This window comes from Mustela nivalis (assembly GCF_964662115.1).
Source record: "Mustela nivalis genome assembly, chromosome: 1".
NCBI lineage: Eukaryota > Metazoa > Chordata > Mammalia > Carnivora > Mustelidae > Mustela > Mustela nivalis.
In genome coordinates, this window is record NC_139020.1 from 71,669,943 (window position 1) to 71,695,633 (window position 25,691).

At 34.9% G+C, this 25,691-nt stretch overlaps 1 protein-coding gene and 1 long non-coding RNA gene across 3 annotated transcripts in view; one reads left to right on the forward strand and one right to left on the reverse strand.

Moving 5' to 3' along the window:
* Window positions 1-39: 39 nt before the first annotated feature.
* Window positions 40-15,883, reverse strand: PLSCR5 (phospholipid scramblase family member 5; the record flags this gene model as incomplete). The annotated part of the gene is made up of 7 exons (XM_082719455.1): window positions 40-889; window positions 3,101-3,262; window positions 5,441-5,602; window positions 7,818-8,038; window positions 9,063-9,105; window positions 13,383-13,564; window positions 15,766-15,883. The coding sequence occupies 7 exons, from the start codon at window positions 15,881-15,883 to the stop codon at window positions 851-853; spliced, it is 927 nt and encodes a 308-aa protein (XP_082575581.1). The 3' UTR covers window positions 40-850.
* Window positions 15,884-25,372: 9,489 nt separating this feature from the next.
* LOC309854382 overlaps window positions 25,373-25,691 on the forward strand; it is a 62,140-nt gene continuing 61,821 nt past the window's right edge. For both annotated transcript variants that reach the window (XR_014306192.1, XR_014306193.1), the window contains exon 1: window positions 25,373-25,456. This is a non-coding gene — a long non-coding RNA (uncharacterized lncRNA). The remainder of the gene's footprint in view (window positions 25,457-25,691) is intronic.

The following is a 25,691-nucleotide window of genomic DNA, read 5'->3' on the forward strand; positions in this document are numbered from 1 at the left end:
TGTGTTAAGGTTTTATTTCTTTGTTTTTGTTTGCTTGTTTTTAAGTCACAGAATTGTGCATTTTTCAGAGCCTTACATCCCTTTCTTGACTGAACTCACTGTAAACAGATAAAGTTCCTGCCCTGTATCACTGCTTTTGCTAACTGAGAAGTCTCTTTATATGCTTATTTAAATCTCCGGTGTGCATATGTGTTTACAGCACACTTTGGTTTATAAATATTGACTTCCTTTTGGAAATATTAGTTCCTTACCACTAGAACAAATTGATTTCATCTATCTCCCTCCTCATCTTTAAGCATATTACTTATCCAACTTTCAGCTTTTCTGATATAAAGTAAAAATGTCTCACTACAATAAGATTAATAAACAAAGTCAAAATTCTGCTTATGAAAAAATATTTTAGAAATCCAGTCTCTTTGATTAGTAACCAGCCTTCGTACCAGAAAACTTCAAAGTGTTCTCTAAACATTGAATTTTCATCAGTGATGCTGCAAGCCTTAGTTCTCATCTTTCATGTTTACCCATGCAATAAAAAGAAGAATGACAACCTCTCAAAGCAACACTGTGCTTGGCCCAGTAATCTTGTCATTAGCTATCATGCATATACAACGAGATAATTGCTTCATTACATTATACTTTAATAAATACAATAATTAACATTTGTTACCAAAAAAAAGCAAATATGCAAACCATTTAGAAATGAAATCCAGAGCCCAAGGGATTTCTAGAAGAAAATGAAAAAGAGTTAGACAGCGTCAAATATAGAAATCTTCAAAGGGAAAGAGATCATTTAAAGTTTACCTACTGAAATAGGTTCTTGCATATTTTATTGTTTTTGTCATCTTGCTTGTTATAATCCAGCCAGTGAATGTTCAAAGAACATAAAATCCTACAAATAAATAAAGTGTATATGAGTACATTTACAGAAAGGCAACAATTAAGACCTGGAGTCTCACATGTAAGCTTTGATTATATAATGCAATTATGTTTCCCAGAGGTGTTGCAGCAACATGCGATTTAGCAGTAGGAGGAAAATAAAAGAGTTTTAAGCTCAATGATACTTTCTAGTTTTCAGAATACAAGCTACTTGGAAGTCTTATCTGAATCAGCAGGGTATTATCAGCCAAAATCTTGGGGGATCAAGACAGTGCAGGCTTTGCAGGGCATTGTGTCAGTGCAGGACGTTGCAACAGACACTGACTCTTGAGCAAGTATTACATACATCATCAAGGACTATGTGGTTAGTAACTAGGTAGTCATCTCAGAAGTACTGAAAACTGTAACAAGAGGATTTTGAGAAGGGGTAGTTAGAGCTATGGGTTGTGGAATGGTAGCATCAAATGAGAGGAGACCAAACATTAGGTTAGTACTTGTGAATCTTGCTGTTTGGATCAGTGAATATTCTCCCATCAGCACTTTTCCAAAGGTCTCTCTGTCAGCACAAGGTAGCAAAATGGGGACAGCATTTAAAAATTAAAAATATAATTCTTCCTATCAAATTATATGTAGAAGTAAGTAATTTATCTTGGAAATACATGAAAGAAATTGTTTTAAAAGCTATATTGCACCCCACCTTGCAAAAAAAAAAAGAGGAAAAAAGAAATGTCTGGGAACATTCAGTATTCTCAATAAGTCTACTTCTCTCTGAGACAATGGAGTTAAAAATTTATTTTTTTGATGACTGGGCTGTTATCTGAATAAGAGCTTCTCCAATTTATAGTGCATAGCAAATTGTTAATAATACATTTTTACTGTCAGCCTGTTAGATAATATAAGTGGGTAGGGCAGATTAAAGATGATCTGTTTTTTAAATATAAACATTAAGTGCATAGCTTAATCAGAAAGGCCAAATTAAGGTGTTGGAAAAAGAGCTATGTGTGTGTGTGTTGTGTCTGTGTGTGTGTCTGTGTTTGTCGGTGTGCATGCATGTTTGGAGGGATTGGTGTTGCAGTGCTGAATGATCAAAAATGGGAAAGGTGAGCAGGAAATGGAAAATTAAAAGCCCTGTCACCCAGATATAGAGGAGAATAGGAAAGGAAGAAATATTAGGTCACAGGCAAGACTGACTGGAACTGGTTAGATTTATAGATGCAAATGGGAATTGAGGGTAAGTGACTACTTAGTAAGTATAAAAACCTAGCACTACACATATATGAATTCTACCTTCTACCAATGATAGGGAACCAATAAGTTTAATTCCTGGAAAAATATATATTCTGTATTAAACTCTAAGTATCTATCAGCAATGTCACTAGGGAATTACTTTTAGTTAATCTATTTCCCAAGTGTCTTTAGAAAAAGCTGAGTAGATAGAGCCATTTTTTCCTCCACATTAACAGCACACATTAACATAACCTTAAGATTTAGGATCCTAAAATGCTGAAGAACAACAAAATATGAGAGAAAGAATATAGGTTTATTTTAAAATTCTATGACATTTTGCAGAGCATTGACAATGATATACAATGAGGGAGATATTAGAGGAATAATGATGAACAGGAGATGGCCAAGCATTTGGCACAGATATCACTTGAATTCTGTTCTCCTGTCACTAATCTCCACACCAAGAAGAAAATATTTTTAATGGAGTTTTAAGTTAGAAAAAAAGGGACAAAGACATGATATCTTTGTAATAATGGAAGCTGATACATATTAACTCACCCCACTGAATCCATGTGTCCATGTTTATATTGGAAGGGCAAGACAGCTGTTCTTTTCACATTCTGAATGTCACTTAATTCATTGTTAAACAATGAAATGGTCCTGAACTTTACCCAGGATAAATAATGTGCTATTTACATATTTTTCAGTGAAAGTGAAAAATATCAATTGGAATTGAAAGAGAAGGGTAACTAAGGTTTTGAAGAAACGGTGAATAGGATGTAGCAGGGCACTAGTTCTTGAGGGAGAGGGTGTATGAGGGCCAGTGGAGAAGGGCTGCCTATTAGAAATGCCTGAATTCTGACTTCTGAAGACTTGGTCCCAAATTAGCCTTCTATGCATAATCCTCCTTGGGGGTAAAAGTAAAATGAGATTGGCTCCATACTGATTAACAAGAAAAGGGAAATAAATCACTCATACTCTTTAAGACCATACTTACAAAGAGAAAACAAGCACCTATCATTGCTGCTTTGACTGTTACATCTAGATCTGCAGGAACATGAATTCCGAAGTTGTCAGCATTGGTGAAGACATCATTTACAAAACCTGACCAGTATTTCGAAATCTTCCCAATTGTAAGCTTTTCATTAATGGTCTTCACCTTTGAAAAGAAAATAAGAGATGTTAAATCTAAGAGTGAAACAAATGGTTTTAAGTATGTTTGTTTCAAGAGAGAGATGAATTATTTTATTTATCATCAGTGACAACTCCATGTCATTCATTCCTTTATAGAAGCTTAAGTTTGTAGACTTAACTTTATAGTTCACTCTTCAGGAATATTGCTTTTCTGACAGTTGACTAATTCATCCTAATTCCTTTTTTTTTCTTTTTGTATGCAGATTGAGAATATAATAGCTATAAATAATCAAGGCCAGGCTACCACAAGATGGCAGCAGGTACATAGACTCAATTACATGGTCTAACCTTGAAGGTAATTCTATTACCCGAGGTCCAGATTTCAAACCTGAATTTTTCAATTATAAAAAAAAAAGAAAATATTTTTGATAAAGATTTTAGATAAGATTTTTAGAAGAAACTTCTAGGTATAATTTGTAAACTTTTTAAAAAAAATATTTTGTTTATTTAGTTGACAGAGAGAGAGAGATCACAAGTAGGCAGCGAGGCAGGGAGGAAGCAGGCTCCCTGCTGAGCAGAGAGCCAGACACGGAGCTCCATTCCAGGACCCTGAGATCATGACCTGAGCTGAAGGCAGAGGCCTTAACCCACTGAGCCACCCAGGCACCCCTAATTTGTAAACTTTTAAATTTTTCTTGCTAAGATCTTATAACTATTAACATACTTAAATATTATCAGCCATTGCTTAATCTCATTTTTATATTATACTAAATATTTACCAGGTCATTTCTTTATTACTAACTCCAAGTCCTATTTTTCACTAAAAAAGAAAAATCCTCTGGGCAAATATATCACACAGGAAATGCAGTTTGATATAAAAAATCTATAGTCCTTCTCAGCTAGAAGGCATCTACAATTAAACTTTATCAACTATTTTGCTTGCTCTGATTCTCGTGCAAAGGCTGAAAGTGATTCAGTATAAACTTTCACTTTCAGTATGGTGAGAGAAGATAGAAAATAGAGAAAGTTACTTAGGACATTCATTACTACATTTACTAAAACTTTTTAAAAATTTTTAAAAAACATTTTATTTATTTATGAGCGAGAGAGGATGAGAGTGAGGGATAACACAAGCATTGGGAGGGGCAGAGGGAGAAAGAGAAGCAGATTCTCCACTGAGCAGGCAGCCTGACCTGGGCTCAGGCTCAATGTGGGGCTTGATCCCAGGACACTGGGATCAGGACCTGAGCAGAAAGCAGATGCTTAACTGACTGAGCCACCCATGCGTCCCAATACTAAAATTTTCAAGTCATAATCATAGGGCATATTTTTACCCTTTAGTTTTTTGTTTTTTGTTTTTTGTTTTTTTTTGTTTGTTTTTTAATTTGAGAGAGAGAGAGAGAGCACGGGGAGGGAAAGAGAAAGGGAGAAGGAGACTGCCCACTGAATGAGGAGGTTATCCTTAGTCTTAGGAAAGTCATGCTAAGTCCTTTTAGAGTGGAGTGGAGTTAGAACAGCTCACTTTGCAGAATTTACATCATATTCTGGGTGAGCAGTGTTCCCTGAAGTCCCTCAAACTGAACGAACATCCTAGGTGGGATAAACATGAATATGTAAAGAGAGAAGGAATGAATAGCAAATATACCCTTTAAATTCAATCTGTTTTGCCTAAAATGTATTTCTAGGAAAAGCAGTTAAGATAGCTCATATTCTTACAACCAAATTTGAAACTTCCTATTTTTTTTTAACATTGCGTTTACACAAATACGTTTATGTAAGTGTAGATTATTTTACAAAATGAAGCTAGCAGGTCTTCTGGCCATAGCTTCTAAATTAGTGATATTTTAATGGAATGTGATTTTTAGATGAGATCTGAACTGGGATATGTAACTACCAGAGCTACAGGAAAGAAGATATAATTTACGGTGATTCTAAACTATATGTATTTGCTTTGTACCATGGGTGCTGTAATACCACACATATCAAAAAGTTTTAGCATGTTTTTTTAAAAAAAATTCTTAATATCTCTCAAATTATGAGTTATTATTGGCATGTAGAATATGGACTTATTACATTATTTCACAAGTATATTGTCTTCTAAATTTATTTCAGAGATATTTCAGGATTTGAATATCTTAAAATTGAATTATGTGGCAAAAAATCAGGACCTAATTGAAAACATCCTTCATTCTGTCATCCATACCTCAAAATCCACATCGCCAAAACAGCCACATGGTGCACAAGGACCAACAATCTTCAAAATATCTTCTTTGTTTGCATTTTGGATTGTGAATTTAGGCAGAAAGGGGTCCCACTTCTGTGCAACATAACCAACTATAGTACCAGGAGGAGCTTGGATTTCTAACTGTAAGAAGAGATAATAATAAAATAAGATTTTTCTAGGGTTATTGTATTTTAATTTTAAAATGTCAATTTACTTCTAAAACAGTAACTTTTATACAATTATTTTTGTATTCTACAAACTATTCTGAATATCTGCTATAAGGAAACCACAGCAGTGGATTTTTTTTCCATTATTTTATAGAAACAAAGAAATTCACTCTCTAGATATGCTTGGCATTATTCACTGAAGGTCCATGTCTTTAATCTTTCTTCCTTGAAGAGAACCTATCCCAGAATTGTCTTCTGACCCTGGACACTGGCTTCTTTGCCATTTTTGTTCTGAGTGTGGCAGTTGGTCAGGCACTGAAGCTGTTTCCCATGAGGTATTTCCAATCTACTCCCTCTCCTGTGTTGCCACAACACACATCTATTTTTATCCCTCACTTACCAATTATTAGCTATTCATGATTGTTTTCCCTTCAGGCTGTCAACTTCAAGCTTCTCTGTGTTCAATTAAAAACAAATGCTTCTTGTGAAGGTACCGTTTTACATACCAGTTTGATTTCTGTTTCACTTCTTCCAAAGCGTTACAGACTAACAATTGCATTTTCAGGCTTTACTTTAGTATTTTACCCCATTACCTTCATTTCCTTAATTTCTTTATTTTTCATCATATTGTACTTCAACATATTTATGTAGTCAAATCAAATCCATTGTGAAATAAACTAGAGGTAGGTAAAAATAATGAAAATTGTTTGCTTTTAAATCAAACCAACTCTTATAATCTGTTTACCTTTTGTCTTTTTTTAATTTATTAAGTTCATAGTCTTATGTGTATGCATTTGGTGTTCTTGGATCACCAGAGGTGGTTTCAATGAGCGTGCTTAGAATTATGTAGATCTGACTGGTTAAATCACTAAGTTGTACAGCTGATGGTAATGTAACATTGTGTGTCAATTATACTTAAATTAAAAAAAAAAACATTGAAAAGAAAGAATTATATAGATTTGTTCTGGGGTCATTTTTAAAACAACTGGTTTCATTTTGACCACATTTTTAAAAATTATTAATGGGTATCAAGGTACACCTTTTCATTTATGTGACATTGGACTACTATAAAATAAAACATCAATTATCAGAAACTTTCAAACAGATATATTATACTGACCATACCATCTTAGAGCATATTAAATCTTAAATATCCTCAGTAGGAGGATGAAGATTTGGACTCCATGTATGACTACCTTCTCCATTTTATCACTTAACCAGGCAACTGCCTATAAATAGTTGGAGAATTAGTTTCAATATGTATTGCAAGAAACTTCCTCAGTTCACCCCCATTCATATTAATATTTATTTCTCATCATGCCAAGTAGAGTACTTAAACATAGGTCTTCAATAGAAAAACTGTTTTTTTTCCTTTTTTTTTTTTTTTTTTTTTTTTTAGAAACTGGGCTTTGAATAAGGACAGTAGATCAAGCCCCATTCATAATATTTCATGGATGTATAAGTTACTTCCAATGTCTAAGCCCCAGTTTTCTCAGTTGCTAAATGTGGAGAGTAAAACGTATTCTTTCTAGCTGATACAGATGTTATGGTATCAAAGAGAATAAGGTAAGTGAATGTTCCATATTGACTTAACTGCATTATGTCAATGAAAGTTATTATTGTAGATCTATTAGATAATGATGAAAATCTATTATATATTAAAATAATTAAATGATTCCCTTCAGAACAATAACATAGTCTTTGTTCCCGTTCGAAGTTTGTCATAAATGGCTGAATGGGATAGGAGATTCTGTATGAAAAGTAATACCTAACCAAGAGAACACCTTGGAAGGGTTTGGTATTACTCAGCCCTTTCTGAACTTTGCTACAGTCAGAGAATGCAAAGGGTAGATTTGCTTAATGGTGGATCTCATAGATGTTAATATTATGTGCCTAATAGACAGATTCAAGAGGATGTGTTCTATTTATGTGACACATTAGCTGTCTTTTCCCATTCACCAGAAGCCACTAGAGTTTTTGGTTGGAAACAAAACAAAACAAAACAAGACAAAAACAAGCTAGTGAATCACCAAATCCTTCGGCTATTCTGCTCTTAAAGGAGCAACCTACTAAATCAAACAGTCCCAAGGTGAATTGCCTCATGGCCCCAGATGGATGTCATTTATTAAGTATTTGTTAATCTTTTCAAACGTAGAAAAATAAAAGTACACGTCCAGCCCATGACTAACCTCTTGCAGGTAGCAAGGGCACCAGCAGCTGTTACACCTCAGAGGCCTGTGTACTGTAATCACCTCCCGACCTGAGTTATCCGTGATCTTTAGACTGCAAGATCGCAGCGTGGAACAGAAGGTACGATTAAAGCAGATGCTTTCCTCCACTGCAAAGTAAATTCTTTGTCCCAGGCTGTTTTTAATCTCATATTTGTTGGAAGTCTCAGTGCCAAGTATCACTAAGGGAGGAAAAAATAATTCATCAAAACAATGCTATTGCCTAGTATCATATCTTTAAATAAGTAAAGAAAAGAAAACGGAGTCACTGACTAATTATTAACTGTATTGTATCTTCTCCACGCAAATCTATTTCCATGCTCTAAAATTTGAGGGCTTAGCTATGGAAATCAAAGTACTGAGAACAAAGCTTTGCAATGATTAAATTTTGATTCCAGATATATGACCTACTTGGAACACATAGTGCCGCTTTTCAACTGAAGAAGCAAGTCTGAAAAGAATTGAATCCTAAAATGATCCTTCTATCATTGCTGTGGAATTTACTGGGACAACTCACAGCATAGTAATGGTTTTGTTTTAGGATCTATTTGGCTGTATATCTACAGCTGTGTGCCATCCTGCCATCTGCTTATTACAATTTTGACATATTTTAGATATGTATAGAATATTAAGAATAAAAAATACTCAAGCAATCTGTATTCAGTTAGTCATCATTGTAAATCTGTGTATTGTTAAATAACAAGCCATTTGATGAATCACTGATTCAGTGATAAAACATTGGATTTTGTTCGATGGGTTTCTGTTATTTATTTTTGGTTTTGTTTCAAGTTTTTATTTAAATTCTAGTTAGTTAACAAGCAGTGTAATATTAGTTCCAGGAGTAGAATGGGTTTTTGTTATTTAGTTTCAAGCTTGATTTCCATTTCTGAAATTACTAAAAAAATAAATTATTAACAAGCATGGAAATGACCAAACATCTTTTATTATTTTAAAATAAAAATAATGTTAGATCCCTGATAACAATATTACTAAAGACTTGGAGAGTTTTATGCTTTTATGTTTATCTGTATCGGACTAACAATTTGCTTTCCAGTATTTATTTTAAAAAGTAGACCTACTGATCTTTTAAATTTAATTTTATCAACATTTAACTTAATTGTTTATGGTGTATTTAAATGTAACAAAATTTCTGAAGCCTAAAATATTTTTAACAGTTTTAACAAGTATAGAATATAACATACTTACTTCCAAGAAGCTCCACCTGCTGGTGTATAATTATCAGGTCTAACTGTAAAGAATGACATAAAGGAAATAAAAAGCATTACATCACACTTTGAAAACCTTTGGAGATATTACTATCAACCTATTTACCACATGAAATTCTGTAATTTTCATATTCTCTACTAGGAAGTGGTTGAAAACAGCTCACATTTTATAATGAAAATGGTATCTTTTGTATTCAAGTAAAAATTAAAAAATCACAAGAGTTTTGAAAATTCCAAGGCAGAATTGCCCAGAATAAGAATAAGAACTGTGGTTAACTCTGTGTTCTTTCTGTGATAAAGGGATAAAAGAGTAACTGTTAGAAATAATACTTGAAGATTTTTAAGCAGTCTCTAAATAATTATGCCTAAAAGTTTTTTAAACTCATTTTTTTAAACTCATTTTTTAAAGGAATGGTCTGAATGTCTGTCTCCCCTCTCCATCCTGCCTAAATCCTCTTTCACTCTCAACTCATTCCTCACAGAAATAAAATGTCTTTGTTAAAGCTGCGAGAGATCCTTCTACAAATTGTTCTCACTCATACCTTCCTCTGGATGAGAAAAAAAACAACCACAAGAAATCCTATTGATGCCTACAAAATATCCATTTAAGCAGAATAAGTTTTGCCACTAACAGCTGACATAATAAAATCTGCTTTATGTAATTAAAAATGAAGTTAGCTTACAGAGATAAAGTAACCATAGATAGTTAAGAAATAACTATATTTAAAAGTATACAATGCAAATGTTTAAAGGAAATACTAAAATATGTTCTTGGAATGAATTTTATTTTTCGCTAAGGTAAATTCATGAACCATGAAGACCATTGTCTTCTCCAACACTTCATGTTCTATTTTGCCTCTGAATTTTACTTTATTCTCCCTTAACATTAATAAATTCCCTGGTAACCATTTAACTGAAATGTCATTAGTAATATTTGGTATTGATTGGGCATCATAAACCCAGAAAATCTGAAGTTACATTACTTCCTATATTCTCCTTGAATATCCTGAGGTGTAGGTAATACTAATGCCTCATCCTCTATTTAAATCTTATTATTCCTAAGTGAGCTCATGTAGCCTTTTTTTTTTAAGGTTCACAAAAAATATTTTCCATAAATAATTTATGATTTAAGAGGTTCTAAAACCTATTTTAACAATAATGACAATTTTTGAATATTAGAATCAATATTTTGTAGTGTATTATTATTAGTTCTGTTCTCTTTTGAGGCAAATGGAGAGTTGAGAGAAGAGAAAAGTTCAAAAAGGATATCCACGATTATTTAGCAGTGGGTCCGTTAGAGGTAACTTAGGTATGGAGAAGAACTATGGGGGCAAGACTGAAGTTTGAATCCAAGAACTTTAATGTTAGTGGCATCGATCAAGTTTTAGTCTTGAAATTTAGAGACTATCAATTGAGATCCACTGCACATTGGGAAGGAAAGTCGTACCCCTCTGCTTTTTAATAATAGTAGCTGTTTATTTAGTGGCTACCAGGAGGTAGTCACTGTGGTAGATATTTTGACATAGTGTTTGATTTAATCCTCATAAAAACTCAGAGAGGTAGACATCATTACATTTTATCCATGAAGAAACAATCCCAGAGGGAGTAAGGAGTTGGCCCAGGATCGTAGAGCTTGTAAAATTGTTGGGCAGGGATTTAGTCACAGATATTACTACCTGCCACCCATTTTGATGTGCTTTCTACTCTGTTGTTGTATTGGCATCACTAAACTCATCTTAGGAACTGGGATAAGCAATTCTTAAGTGATACTGTGGAACTTCTGAGTACCTTTTCTTCCTAGTTTGTCTACCCTTATACATGCCGCAATCTCTGTGATAATATTTGGTTTGATCTATCTCTGTGAGCAAAGCCCCTGGATTTGAGGGTCTTGTTTTGTTCTTGTAGTTTCCTTCAAGTAGTCCTGGGCTCTTCTAAACTATGGTCCAAATGAGTCCTTTCCCTCCTTGGCTATTAAATAATGGGCTAGGAATTGTTGGCAACTTTAGACAGATTGGATCATATATTCAAGTATCAGGGCAAGTAAAGCACTGAAGTATGAAAACCATAGAGTGAAAATCTAATGAAAGCTTTGGATATATAGCTTAAGAATAAATTCTCATATATGATTTATCAGGTTTACAGTTAGCAGTGATTCCATTAAATATATGTACTTCAAAATAAATTGGATCTACACATGTGTCTTTGTAGAATTTAACTCACTACTTCTACCTCCAGGTAGGTGACTAAATTCTAATAATTATCATTTGACACTAATAGGATAAAATGATATTGACTTATGAATATGTTAATCCAGAGAGAAATCTCTAGTTTATTCTTAAGTTTAGCTCTATATGAATGGTGTAAATATACACACACATACATAGATATACATTCATATATATACATGTACATATATCATGTGTATATATGTATTTATGTTTATATACATACCTGAAGTTTTATTGTCAAATTGTTAATGGAAACAAGATTTTCATTAGTCATAGGATGGACTTGATTAAAGGAAAATAAATGAGTTTTTACATTTTAACTTTGATTTTTTTAATTTAGAAGGATTTTTTCATATATTTTGTATATTTTCCTGTATAGTGAAGGATGTACTATTTTCAAATATTCATTATCTATATATATATGTCTTACAGACTTGTGGTATAAAACATTTAAAATGCTCATTTATCCTGTTATAAGTACACTGCTTTAAAGTAAGCAAGTGTTCTTTTAGGATAAGGTGAATAAATTACCCTTCCCTTTGAAATAAACTATTCACCAATTTGTGGCCTATTTTTATTTCCTGAAAAAGATTACCAAAGGTATATGTCTGGAAAATTGACTTCATTTTAGAACTGAAGCCAGTGGGTTCATATCTCTATTTATGGAACGTAAAAAAAGAAATGTATTCATGTCAAGCATCTGGCTCCGGGTGTGTCATCATTCATGGATGGAAGAAGAATATGTGATGACCATATGTGATCATCAAACCTCAGCCCTCTGGCACTGGTATATCACTTTTATACTTGGCAAAACCTTGTCTGACAACATTCCCAAACAGCTTGCAGCAGTTAATCAACTCTAGTCAGCTATTACAGCTGATCCTTTCTGCAGATGGAAGATGGTAGGTTAGCTTTTCCAGCTCTTTTACATATCTCCCTGAGCTCTCCAGTCTCTGAAGTACATTTGTCTGCCAGTGGGTTTCTGGAGAAGGCATCTGCAATTATAAACATTTTCCCAGGAACATATGCTGCTTGCAGCTTAAACCCTATCAGGCATAACAGAAATCTCTTGTACCTTAAGGGAATTAACACAGAGATTTGATTTTGATAAAGGAGATAGACTTTATAGTTTGAAAGAATGCCAAAGAAACTGAAAATAGCAGCAGATGTGCTGACATCTCAATATTAGCGTATTTCTAATCTTTTGCAGGATAAAATACAAAAGCAACATATATATATACATATATATATGTATATATATATGGCTCTTTATGTGCCACATAATTCAGATGATGGTATTTCTTGATTGATTTATTATAAGGATTGAATCATTGCTCACCCTCCAATGACTATATATAATACTAATACAATCTTTTAAGCAAATCAGCCTGGAGATGAAACAGTATCAAAGACAACGATGTTAACTTGGTAATTTGCTTTCCCTTGCCTTTATAGCTACCTTTTGAGATTCAGTTGAAGACGCTGAGTTCTCAGATCATTACTGATGTCTCGCCTGTGTACTTAGATCCTTAACAACCTTTCTCTCCTCTACGCACCTGCACACATTATGGTGGTGTGTTTATCTGGCTTTAGTACATAGCCTTGCCCTTTTTGTCAACATTTTTTGCAAGCCGATTAGGTTGCAGAATGTTTAGGTGAGAGAGCCTAGGTTTTATGCTTTTTATATGTCTTGATGATAGCAAGTACTCAATAAATATTCTTTAATTAAATAGCTGTAGGTGACTAGATGTGTCAGACAATTCCTTGAGGATACATTTGCTTATACCTTGAGCAATGAGCAAAAGGAGGATAAATGTGCTAAACAGCTCCATCAAAAATGTTTAGTGTCATCACTCTGCCAAATAAATAAGGATAATAGAAGTAGGAATAAAAAAGAATACATTTGTTTCTAAATAATAGAGATAATTTTTTTCATAATTTCATAATGTATATACTGCTTTTCTCATTTTGGTGATTTGTTGAAGTTCTTCAACTGTGGTTGAAAAGCAAGAAACCAAGTCTGTATTCATTTTAAGGGGTAAACGTGTGTAGAAATAAAGAGATAAAAACACCTGGCTTAAATATTCTAGACCAGGAGGGAGACTGCCTGGTGGAGGGAGAGCTGGCTGCCACACTTGGTTCCCTGGGTTGGGAAGTGAGACCTGAAAATTGTGGTCAGGGTCTGGAGCTCCAGGAAGAAAGCCAGGCAAACCTCTACTTCTTTGGTTCTGCGCATCTGCAAAAGAATGAAAATCTCAGCCCATATTTAAATTTAGGCCATTTCATTGAGGTTTTTCTCATAGTATTTGTTACTTCTGAATTCAGAGGGTCAATAATCTCCTGAGTTTTCCCTACTCACGGTTGCCTTCACTTAACCCCTAAGCCAGAGAAAAAAGGAATGCGGAAGACAGCTGATAGAAGTTGTATGAAAATATTGGATAATTCAGGCAAAATAAATGATTCCACAAAAATATATTTTTAAAAGCAAGTTAAACTGTTCAAAGAGCTGAAAAATTATAAACTTCAAAAGGAAAATAAATGGTAAAAAGAACTAGATATTCTCTACTCATAAAAAGATAAACATAGATAACAGTTTTGAACCATAATGACCAGTTTCAAGGCATATTCTCCCTTCTTCAGATATTATGAGGGTACCTTGTAATTGCTGAGAATATTTTGTCTCTTTTTATCAATCCTACTGTTGTGTCTAGGTTTAATTCAGTGGTCCTTACTCTTTAGGCTCTACCACAACCACCTGGAAGGCTTGTTAAAAGACAGATTCCTGGGCCCCACTCCAGAGTTTCTGATTCAGGAGTTGGCAGGAGTGAGGCTTCAGAATTTGCATGTCTCTTAAGTTCCTAGATGAGCTAATGCTGCTTCTCTGACCGTATTCTTTGAGAACTAATGGGTTAATTCTACATACTAGGAGAACATTCAAACTAATTTATGAGCTTAAGGACAGTATAATATCTAAGGAAACTTTGATTTCCCAGTATTTTGTATAAAAACATCCAAACACTTTTGACAGTGTGAATCCCTTTGTAGCTTACTTAATATTACAAACAAGAAAATATTTACAGAATTCTAAAATGTTTGGTTTTGATTTTTAAATCACCTGTTTTCTATATTATTGCCAGGTAAAAATGTTCTAATTCCACTTATCTGCTAGATTAAAATATAGATATTTGCTATTTATCCTGCATTAGTCCAGAAACTGTAGAATTATGCATAAGATGTAATAATGTGTAGAAAAATCTTCTTTTTTTAAAAAAATCATAAATTACTGCCTTTCTACTATCACTTTTCTTTTTTCTTTTTGCATGATTGCCTTTTAGATTTCTCCCTCATTAGATACTATTTTTTTCAAAGACTATCAGAGTTTTTATTCCTCATCTTTATTAATCCATAAATTATTGGAGCTCTCACAGTTGCATTCATTTAGTTTGATAATACTATGCTGTCTTAGATTGAGTGTAGGTATGGGTCAAGATCTGTGATAGGTATTTTCAAATATTAGAGGGACCATTATGAAAACAATTCACACTATTCAGACATATGAATGGGAAGGACAAGAAAAAGGGTCTGCTATAAGGAGAAGTTTATAACAGCTGCACAGAGATTTGAGTAAGTACTCTCATTGTACTTATATTAAAGATGGAGTGACATCTATATAATTCACAGTAGATTAGAATGGTTTATCTCTCCCGAATTCATGTTAGTTGTGTGTCTGTGGGGGTGTATTTTCCAGAATTTTTAAATCTGTAAAAAATAAATTTGAAGAAAGGACTGAGTTTCCTTTGGTGATAGTAAATTCCCCACTATTAAGAGAATTCAAGCATGGCTTCAATGAGTTCTTGGAGAGGAATAAAATAACAAAAAAGCCAGAACAAACTGGTGGAAGGAACATGGGCATCCAAGTAATGGTCCTTTGGACATTGACATAAAACATTTGCAGTAATAATCAACTCATTAAGTTTGTGTATACATGTAGTGTTAATGAGAAACAATTGCCAGATGATTCATTTATTTATTTAACCTTCAGGTTGTAGGAGTGGATGAAGACAGGTGTTTAAGTTTTTATTGATCTGTGACATTTAGAATTTGGACACGCTTTAGTGTTAGGACCCTAGGGAAAAAAACTTATCATTTGGCCTCATTAAAATAGAGCTCCATATAGGGGCGCTTGGGTGGCTCAGTTGGTTAAGCTGCTGTCTCTTTACTTCTGTATGTGCTATGATCTCAGGGTTTGGGATCAAACCCCACGTTGGGGCTCTGTGCTCAGGAGGGAGTTTGCTTCAGAACTCTCCCTCCCTCTGCCTCCCCACCCTTGTTCTCTCTCTCTAAAATAAATAAGTAAATCTGTAGCTAGATAACTAGTTATAAATAACTAGATAAATAAAATAGAGTTCCACACCAATATTAGCAGTTTGCTTCTCCACAGGACCCATCCTGAACTTCTCAGATCTGGGCAAAAAGCATAGGGGCTCAAGTACTCCTCCTCTTGGAGAAGTGGAGAAGTGCCCTGAACGGAACCTCCATCAACAAACTGGGGAGGAAGACTGTGCAACACCATGTCTAATTTGGGAGAGGACCCAAACGGCAAGGTTAACTGGAAATAGTAACATGGAACAAACAATTCTTTCTTTAGCTTAGTGCCAAAAGCACTATGACTTTCATAGAAAAATAGAGGTCAATTTATGATCTAGAGAGAACCAGTTCATAATGATAAAATTTAAGATAGAAGTTCATCCTGGCTGTGAAGGTGTATGACTGTTGACCAAAAAGGGGACTTTATGGGATGCCAGAAATGTTCTATATTGTAATTTTATTGGTGGTTACACAAGCGCATCCTTGTTTTAAAAAATCATGAACTTAAGTTTGATGCTCTTTATGCAGTGGACTGTATGCATGTTATCCTTCAAATAAAAAAAGCACATATAGGGATTGATGTCGAATAATAGCTGGCAGAAGATCATTAGATTCTCTCTCATCAATTGTGTTGTTAGAAAGATTAGCAAATTACTTCCGTTCTATCTTGTAAGCTATATCTGCTGTGACAAAATGCAGATTATTGAGTGTCTTGCAAGTGACTCTACATTCTGAATGCAGGTCTTTGGGTCCTTAGACCTCAAAGCAGGTCAAGAAGCAATGATGCCCTGGGTGCCCAGGGCAGATCATGTCAAAAGTCTGACTGGAGTCTCGGCCGGAAACTCTTGTCACCATGGTGACATCACTTGCTTCCTTTTCTGAGATTTCAGCTCATATTGGAACAGCTTTTAAAGATGGCTTCTGTTCAGTTTAGATCATCCTGGAAACTCCTGTCTCTCTCAAACTTAAAATTTGGGACCAACGTGTTCTTCAATTGTGTTTATTTATACTAAAGCAAGGGACTTCAGACCACACAAGTGTTTCTTCACTTCTAATGGCCTCCAGTATTCAGACTGCTCTGGTTTAGTGGTGCTGATTCAACTGCCCACAAAATGTGTGAAATATCCAATGACTCTGAATTCTCTGGGAAATAATAATTGCCACTATCATTCATGAGCCAGAAGACTTTCATGATGTTATGAATAAGGTCCTGCAACATATTTGAAGAAAACTGTCTACCAAAATGTTTTAGGTAAATAATTGATGATAGTCTGATTAGCCCTCTCAAACCAGATTTCTGATTCAAAAGGGAGCTTTGTTTTCATTTCCTTTAAATAGAATAGAGTCTCTAACAGATGTTTTGCCCACTTCATGTGTTAAATAATTTGAGTATGTTGCAGGAGTATTAGTTTTCCACCTGAAGTTTTGCCTCTAAGTTTAGTGGTGAGTTTTTATCATTACTGAACATCACTGTTTTTTTTTTTGGTAGATTAATCATATTTTGATCTTACTATGCTTTCCAGTCACAAGTTTCTTCAAAGACTCAGACCACCAGTTAAAGAAGGAACGCCTTTGAATTTCTATCTGGCTTTGAATTTCTATCTACTCTTTTAAAAATGTATAACTAGCTTATAAATATTTCACATACTCTGCAACTCTTTACCTTACAGGCTACGGTTGTTGCTATAACTCTTATAAAGTGAAGAAGTGTTTTGGATTAAGTGTTGGTGTCAGTCTTAAATGAAAGAATAAGGCTTGTCAAGATTTTTGTTGTTGTTCACTTTCAAATATAAAAACGAGGCACGTGTATTAAAATTCATGATTTTTTTGTTTCATGTCTATAGTTTACAATTTGTTTCAGCTTTCTCCGTGATACTCAGGGACTGGTGTACATTAAATGTTGAAGGAAAATGAAAAGATTACCTCCTTTGTTCCATATTAAATAGCATCCCAAAGTGTGTTTTGATAAAGGAAACAAATAAGCATATGTACTTCTTTGAAAGCTTCATTAATTTAGTGGTGGATTTTTTTTTGGTGGACTCTATTATCCTATTTGCAATTAGGTTAAAAGGTTTCTGCCAATTATACTAATCATAATTCCTCATGCTAAAACTTTTTATTACAGGCTAGAGTTTAATGGTTTGTTTTGATAATGGAGTGAAACACATTATAATCTCATTTTTATAAATTTCACAAGTGTTTTTAGTGAGATTGAAACTTATTGCCATCAAAAACAACCCTATCTCTTGTCTTTTGAGAAGTTATTTAAAGTAAGACAGAACTAATGATATTTATGCAGTTTTAGAAATTTGAGGCAAAAATTCCCAGCTTCCTGTCCAACAAAGTCCCCAATTAATCTACTTACTTAGATTAGTTATTTTCTGTTTGCTTTTTTATATATTATTTACTGTCAAAGAATTTTGGGAGATTTTTTTCATAATTCAGTAATATTTACTTCTAGTCCATTAAATTATTAGAATTTACCAACAACACATATTGAATTCTTTGTAAGTGGCTATATCACAACAAGTGGTGAATTTAAAAATACCGAACTGTACTTTAACACTTTTTAACTTATGTGTGAAAAGTTTTCTTCAAATCCTTTTAAACTTGGAATACCAACCTGTCTTTGTGTTTGGTATTAAATACTGCCCTTCTAAATTCTGCTATGCAGCTTTTCTTATTAATTCACTAGATTTATATTCATGATAACTAAAACATTGTTTTTATCTTAACTTTTACCTTCAATCAGATAGTGTTTCTTTTTTAATTTAATGGAACATTTTCCTTGAAGTTAAAAATTCCAGTCTTCAAAATTGATAAATGACAGATTTCAAAGTGTCGACCTCACTGATTGTAAAATCCCTACAACTGAGTACTTTCAGTCATAAATAAGGAAAAATTTATTAGCTAACTATATTTACTCTTACCTTTAGAGGCCATGAAGATGTTTGAGTCACTTCTTCAAAGGCAGCTGGGTTAAAAGAAAAGGCTTTTCTTGTTGCAGCAAGGAGAAAAAACACAGCATGCATAAAAACTTCAGAAGGTGTCTGTCTACTTCATGTCAGCTTACAAATAACAGAGGAAGTGAGTGCCTTACTGTATCCAGAGTGATGTATTTTACCACTTCGGACAACAGAGGGAGACCAAGCGATCAGCAAAGGTAAACGCTACTCAATCATCATACTCTCAGGGTCTGAAGGAACAATATGAATATAATAAAAAGAGGAAAGGAAAATATGCAAAACTCATTTTAAGAGTCTTGTATTCATGTAGATATTGTTTTTTTAATATTTCTTTGAATGAATATATATATGCCTTTGCTTTCACTATTATATAAAAAATACTCTATTTTTCTAGTTTCTAGAAATCTCCTGGGCTAGAGTCTATGATACATTATTCCATCCTCTGTAAGTTTCTGACAGTTATAAACACAATATTTTATATTTTGAAAATTAACTTTAATATTATTTCTCTCTCAGGATTTCTTCATGTTCCCTCCCCCAAAAGCAAAGAAGCAAGAAGAGAATTATTCCTTATGATTTGTATAATAAGTAAATCTATGATTTCATTTCTAATTGAATTTGTTAAGTCAGAGGAATCTGAAAATACAAACCTTGAATAACCTCACAAAGTTAATGGAAACATACAGGTGATATTTAACTACATTGTATACTGGGGGAGAAAAGAAAGCATTATCACCTTGACTCGACAGCTCATCTTCCTCAATGCAGGTGACCAGGTAGCCATGGAGATTTTGCTTCCAAGACAATTGCCCTGGATGGCATGATTTGCAAAGGTTGAACTTTCAAGATATGCTACATTATAAGTAACACTGTCTACTTCTAAAAATAGCTAAGTGACCTGATAAGCCATGGAGCATGATGAAAAATTGTAGTCACCCTCACAGCTTGTTGATAGCCAAAAGTTTATGTTCTTATTGGCAAAGAGATATTTCTTTTTATTGTTGTGACTGTTTTGAAGTATTTGGGGTTGAAGAATTGCCATTACCTGACTTGTCATTTTGCAGAAAAGGTGAATAAATATAATTATTTGTTAAAGATTTATTTATTTATTTGAGAGAGAGAGAGAGAGTGCACACTGTCAAGCAGACTTACCTTGAAGAAAAGGTGAATAAATATAATTATTTGTTAAAGATTTATTTATTTATTTGAGAGAGAGAGAGAAAGAGAGAGAGAAAGAGAGAGTGCACACTGTCAAGCAGACTCCCAGCTGAGAGGGGCTAGGTCTCAAGACCCAGGGATCATGACCTGAGACAAAATCAAGAGTTGGAGGCTTAATTAACTGAGCCACCCAAGTGCCCCAATATGATTAGTATTTTCATTAAATTATATGTTTCCTAGATTTCTTACTATTTTTTATGGGCATTTGAAGAAATATTATTCCAAAGAAACTAAGTTGTTTTAACACTATCAAACTTGATGTTTTAATTTATGGCCATAATGGACAAATTAAATTTGATTTTCCACAGAGCACCAATTTTGGAATGAGAATCTGAGTGAATTAAATATGTATTTTGGCCTGTACAGTCCAACCATCCATGTACGTGGATATGGCCATATGACTGACTCCTGGAATCTTTCAGTATTTAACCTGCAAGGGAGAACATCCAGGTCACTTAACCTGGTGTAGTGTAGGGACTGCCCATTTCTTTCTTCACTCGTTCTCTCTCTGTCCTCCCCAAAACAGCACAGACACTGTTTTTTCTTTCCAAAGACCCAGCAGATACCAACCTGAGGTTTCCCCCACCTTCCATTCCTTTATGTTTCCCAGCCTTTCTCAAATAGAGGCTCACAAATCGTCCTGATGGACCTCTGGAACATTCGAGTGTCCTACTGTCCAGTGCTTCTGTAGCCAGGTGGTGTTGCTCCAACTGGCTTCGGCTGGCTTCGGCTTCTCTCCTGCAGTCTTTGCTGCTGTCATTTCAATTCCAGCTGCATGGCGCCCTCAATCCTCCTCCCCATCTCCTGGCACCTGTTGCCTCCGCAGAAGCACGCAGAACCCTCACATCCACCTCTCTGCTCTGTGTGCTCTGAAGCCCTGGACTGTTTCAAGCAGCATTAAAACCAGTTTCCCTTTGCTATCAGGCTGCAGCTTTCTGGTTTGCTGGTTTGATGCCACGAAATACAGCCAATACAAGGTGGGCGTGTCCAAAAGACATAACCCGGGGCTTGAAGACCACACAGTGGGATTCATACAAAAAAGGAGACTTAAAAATGAGTATCAGAAAACGTAAGTCAATGGGCCTGCCCCTTCTTAGGACACAATCCTCTCCTGAGCCTTTGTTCTGCAGCTCTGCTGCTTGAACATTCTCCTTTTCTCAGGATGTTCTGCCCCACCTGTCCTTGTCCCTTCTAAAAGAAGGGCCTCTATACCCACCCCCAACTTCAGCTCCAGCCAAAAGGAAATGGAAAAATATACAATTATCCCCTACCCATGGCCTTTCTGCAGGACATATCAGAGATCTTCCCAAAGATCTGTTTATTCAATATTACATCCTTTTAAGTTTCCCCATTATTTATTTAATAGTTAGATACTTGACTCAAATTCTCATGTCTGAAGAGACTCACCAAAATACTGTCTCAGTAGAAAGGGAGAGACTACACATTATTTAAATCTATCTAGTGGAAGTAAGCTCCCCGTTATGACAAAAACAGGATTATGCTTCAGACAGCATCTCCTGGGGAAAGGATGAGGAATGGAGTAGCATATAAGCCTATAGGTCTGGGGCAGGACCAAGGACCAAGTACTGAGAATAATTAGCTTTAGGAATATTTCATGGTTATTTTTGTTTTACTATGAAATTATGTATTCCTAAAAATTAAATACATACACATATAAACATATATATGTATGTACCTACATAATCAAATATATATATATACATACATATGGAATGAGAGGGAATCATTTTTTTATTAATTTATATAAATATTACTGAAATTAATTCCAAAACATATTTTATTCATTTGAAATTATGTTTTCTAAAATTCATTATAATACATGAAGTTACATTTTCTTTTAACCACTCCCTTTTAACATTTGGTTAAAAGCAATTAATTCCAAAACGTATTTTATTCATTTGAAATTATGTTTTCTAAAATTCATTATAATACATGAAGTTACATTTGCTTTTAACCACTCCCTTTTAGCATTTGGTTAAAAGCAAATGTAACTTCATTATTATAATGAATTTTAGAAAACATAATTTCAAGTGAATAAAATATGTTTTGGAATTAATTTCAGTAATATTTATATAAATTCATGTATTATATCATATATCATGTATTATAATTAATGTTATTTCTTTTTATGGATACTATGGATATACATTTTATTACATTTTATATTATTACATTTTTGGCCACTGTCCTTTTAATGGAAATTTTGATTATTTCCATGATATAAGACAATGGTTTTTATGCACATGTATGGCAGTCTTTTTTTAAATTTTTTAAATTTTTTAATTTTTTTATTTTTTTATTTATTTTTTATTTATTTATTTTTTTTAAAGATTTTATTTATTTTATTTGACAGAGAGAGAGATCACAAGTAGGCAGAGAGGCAGGCAGAGAGAGAGAGGAGGAAGCAGGCTCCCTGCTGAGCAGAGAGCCCGATGCGGGGCTCGATCCCAGGACACTGGGATCGTGACCTGAGCCGAAGGCAGCGGCTTAATCCACTGAGCCACCCAGGCGCCCCAAATTTTTTATTTTTTATAAACATACATTTTTATCCCCAGGGGTACAGGTCTGTGAATCACCAGGTTTACACACTTCACAGCACTCACCAAAGCACATACCCTCCCCAATGTCCATAATCCCACCTCCTTCTCCCAACCCCCCTTCCCCCAGCAACCCTCAGTTTGTTTTGTGAGATTAAGAGTCACTTATGGTTTGTCTCCCTCCCAATTCCATCTTGTTTCATTGATTCTTCTTCTACCCACTTAAGCATGGGGGCTTATATGGCAGTCTTTTGAAGGTATATATCAAGAAATGAAAATGCTGGCTTATGGAGTATGAAGATTCTAATTTTTACTAAGAATCATTACAGAATTTACCAAGTACTAAGCAAATACTAAGAAATTACTAAGTATCACTAAAGATCATTGGAGAATTGACCTCCAGTGAGCTTGTACCAATTTACATTCCCAACAGTAATTGGTAAGTGCTCCCATTTCCACATAGTCCTTCTAACACTGGTGTGGGTAGTAGAGGGGGGAATTAACTAGGGACTCGAAAATACTGATATATAAGAAGTCAACATCTAGAAGTCTGAACTACATTTTAACTAAGTAATGTGAACACTTTTGTTGCATGTATTTGTATTTTCAGCTATTCCCATCATACCATACCATGTAAGAATAATTAATAACAAATGTTATGAATAACTGGCTAGAACAATAACATTATTAATGTAAACTTGGGGAATGTTCTTTTCTAGGTATGTGTACCTCCTACTTCTGTAGCCATTTATCCCTACTTTGTGAATTTTCTATCAAAGTGCATTTCTTTACAAACTTATTCAAATCTGTCCTTTTGAGGCAATGCTTTATTCATTCATCCAATAAACATGTATTAACTTCTTACTATGTGCATAGCATTATAGAGTATACTCAGCTGTAATGATATGGCCTCCACTGGGGGATTGTGTATGCCAGTGGAGTATCACAATATAGGATTGCAATATTCTTTTTATTTTTTAAAACAAAGAGTAAGTTACAACCTCTTGAAAATAAAATGGTGTAACTTATCCTCTCTGAAAAGTGAAACTAACTGGAATCAATAATGCATCATTCAAAAGAGCAATTCCTTGTTTCATACACATCTAAGTTTCCTTTCCTCTGTTCCTTTAAAAAGGGAAAATAATACCAGTAAGATATTTTTTCTTAAATAATGAAAGGATAGTAAACTGGATCATGCCTCTTAGCTGTTAATAAAAGGTGGATTTCTGGGTGCCTGAGTGGCTCAGTGGGTTAAGCTGCTGCCTTCGGCTCAGGTCATGATCTCGGGGTCCTTGGATCGAGCCCCGCATCGGGCTCTCAGCTCAGCAGGGAGCCTGCTTCCCTCTCTCTCTCTCTCCCTCTGCCTGCCTCTCTGCCTACTTGTGATCTATCTCTGTCAAATAAACAAATAAATCTTTAAAAATAAATAAATAAAAGGTGCATTTCTTACCCCTGCTCATTCTGCATATTTAAAAAGATATTGATCCAGAGGATTAGAAGAAAAGGAAAAGGATCCTGGATACAGAGAAGAATCTGTGAAACTAAGATAAAGCTGGTTCTGGAGCAGATCTAGAGGGGTCCGCGTTCACCAAGATGACATGGAAAAGACTCCTCATTTAGAGTCCTGTGCACAGACTCCATGGGACAGATGGCCCCCTATAATCAGTAGATGGTAAAGCCCAAGGCAGAAGCAAAAGTTTAATTTGTGTATAAAAGTTCTTCCTAAATTTTCAGCCTTATTTATTTTCTTCAGTTGGAACTAAGTTAAGCGGAATGGAGTTCTGTGAAGTATCCTGCGTATTTTGTGCTTTGTCTTCAGGCATTTGCCTGATCTCTTATACATAATGCAAACTTTTAATAGTCCATAATGGTTTTTTCCTTTAAAGAGTCTTAAAGTAGGGGGAATTCTGACAGCTTCTTTCATTCCAGGGTATATTACTAGGAAAAGAGATTGAAATTACAAGCAGAAAACTTGTACAAATATATGGCATATCAACAACTACTTATTTAGATGTCCTTCAAGAGGTATGTTTATGCGTGTATCTGAGAGAGAGAGAGGAACTTGAAGAGACAGAGCCAGAGAGAGACAGAAAGAGGGAGAGAGGGAGAGAGAGCGAGGGAAATTGAAGCTACAAAGTAGATGGAGGAGAATTAAAATGTTAAAAATCTTCAGAGACCTCAGTGTTCCCCACCAACAGCTACTTCGTCGTTTTGAAAATCTCTTGACTTCTACCATTATTTTACATATACTTACCTTGTACCTTGCTCCTTGTGGTCACTTTGTCCTCCCAACATCTGCCTGCATGTCAGCCATCACCAAAATCCTGCACCAAAGCCTTCGGTCGCTGCAGCTGACAGCCCAGCAGTGCTCTGCATACAGCTGCCTCCCCTGACAGCAGCCATAACATGCACCGCAAGTGCGGCTGCAGTTCAGCGTCAGCTAGAGCACAGACGCTGGGTTCTGCAGCACATCTTCTCCTTCACATTCCCAGCTGTGAAAATAAGCTCCAGCAAGCCTGGATCCCCCCCCCCCCCCAAGAGCACTGTTCCCAAGAAACTGTGATAATGATTACAACAAATATCCATGAACCATATAGGCAAAGTCCATTAATTTATGCTCCATAGTGCGTGCTTAGTGTTTCCTCTGCTGCTCTGCATAGACTAAATCATCCAGAGAATGTTCCTGCATTTAAATGCATGCTTTGCGAAGTGGTGGCTCAAAGTGGGGTGCGTTCCATTGGACATGGAGAATTTTGCTTGGCTGAATGGGGGTGGAGAAGGAAGGCCTGTTTTTGTTAACTCGCATCCTTTCTTTTTGTTGGTGGTGCCTCATGCAGGGCCTGACCTGTTGTGGGCATTCGTGGAATGTTAACTGCAGGAATGATGGAATCCAAGTCACCAAGAGCCTTGTCTCTTGTTTGGACCATCTTCTTTCCGTTATTTTGCCTACAGGCAAATGTAGGAACTGTGAAGAGTGGATGAGAATTATGACCATGCTCCTGACTTCAAGTTGTGATTTGAATAAGATTTATACAAGTAAGCTATGGTGTTTGGGGCATGTCTAGAAATAACTCTGTGATGCCTAAGTGAAGTATATTTATGCTTTGTGTGATTTTGTTTTTTTCTTTTGAACTCTCCTTAGTCATGTTTTTCTCAGGTCACTAAGTAGATTCTACTGCAACAGAAATATATTTTGTCAATAGAAATGTATTTTGAGCCACATATGTAATTTAAACTTTTCTAGAAGCTACATCAAAATTCACAAGCAGGG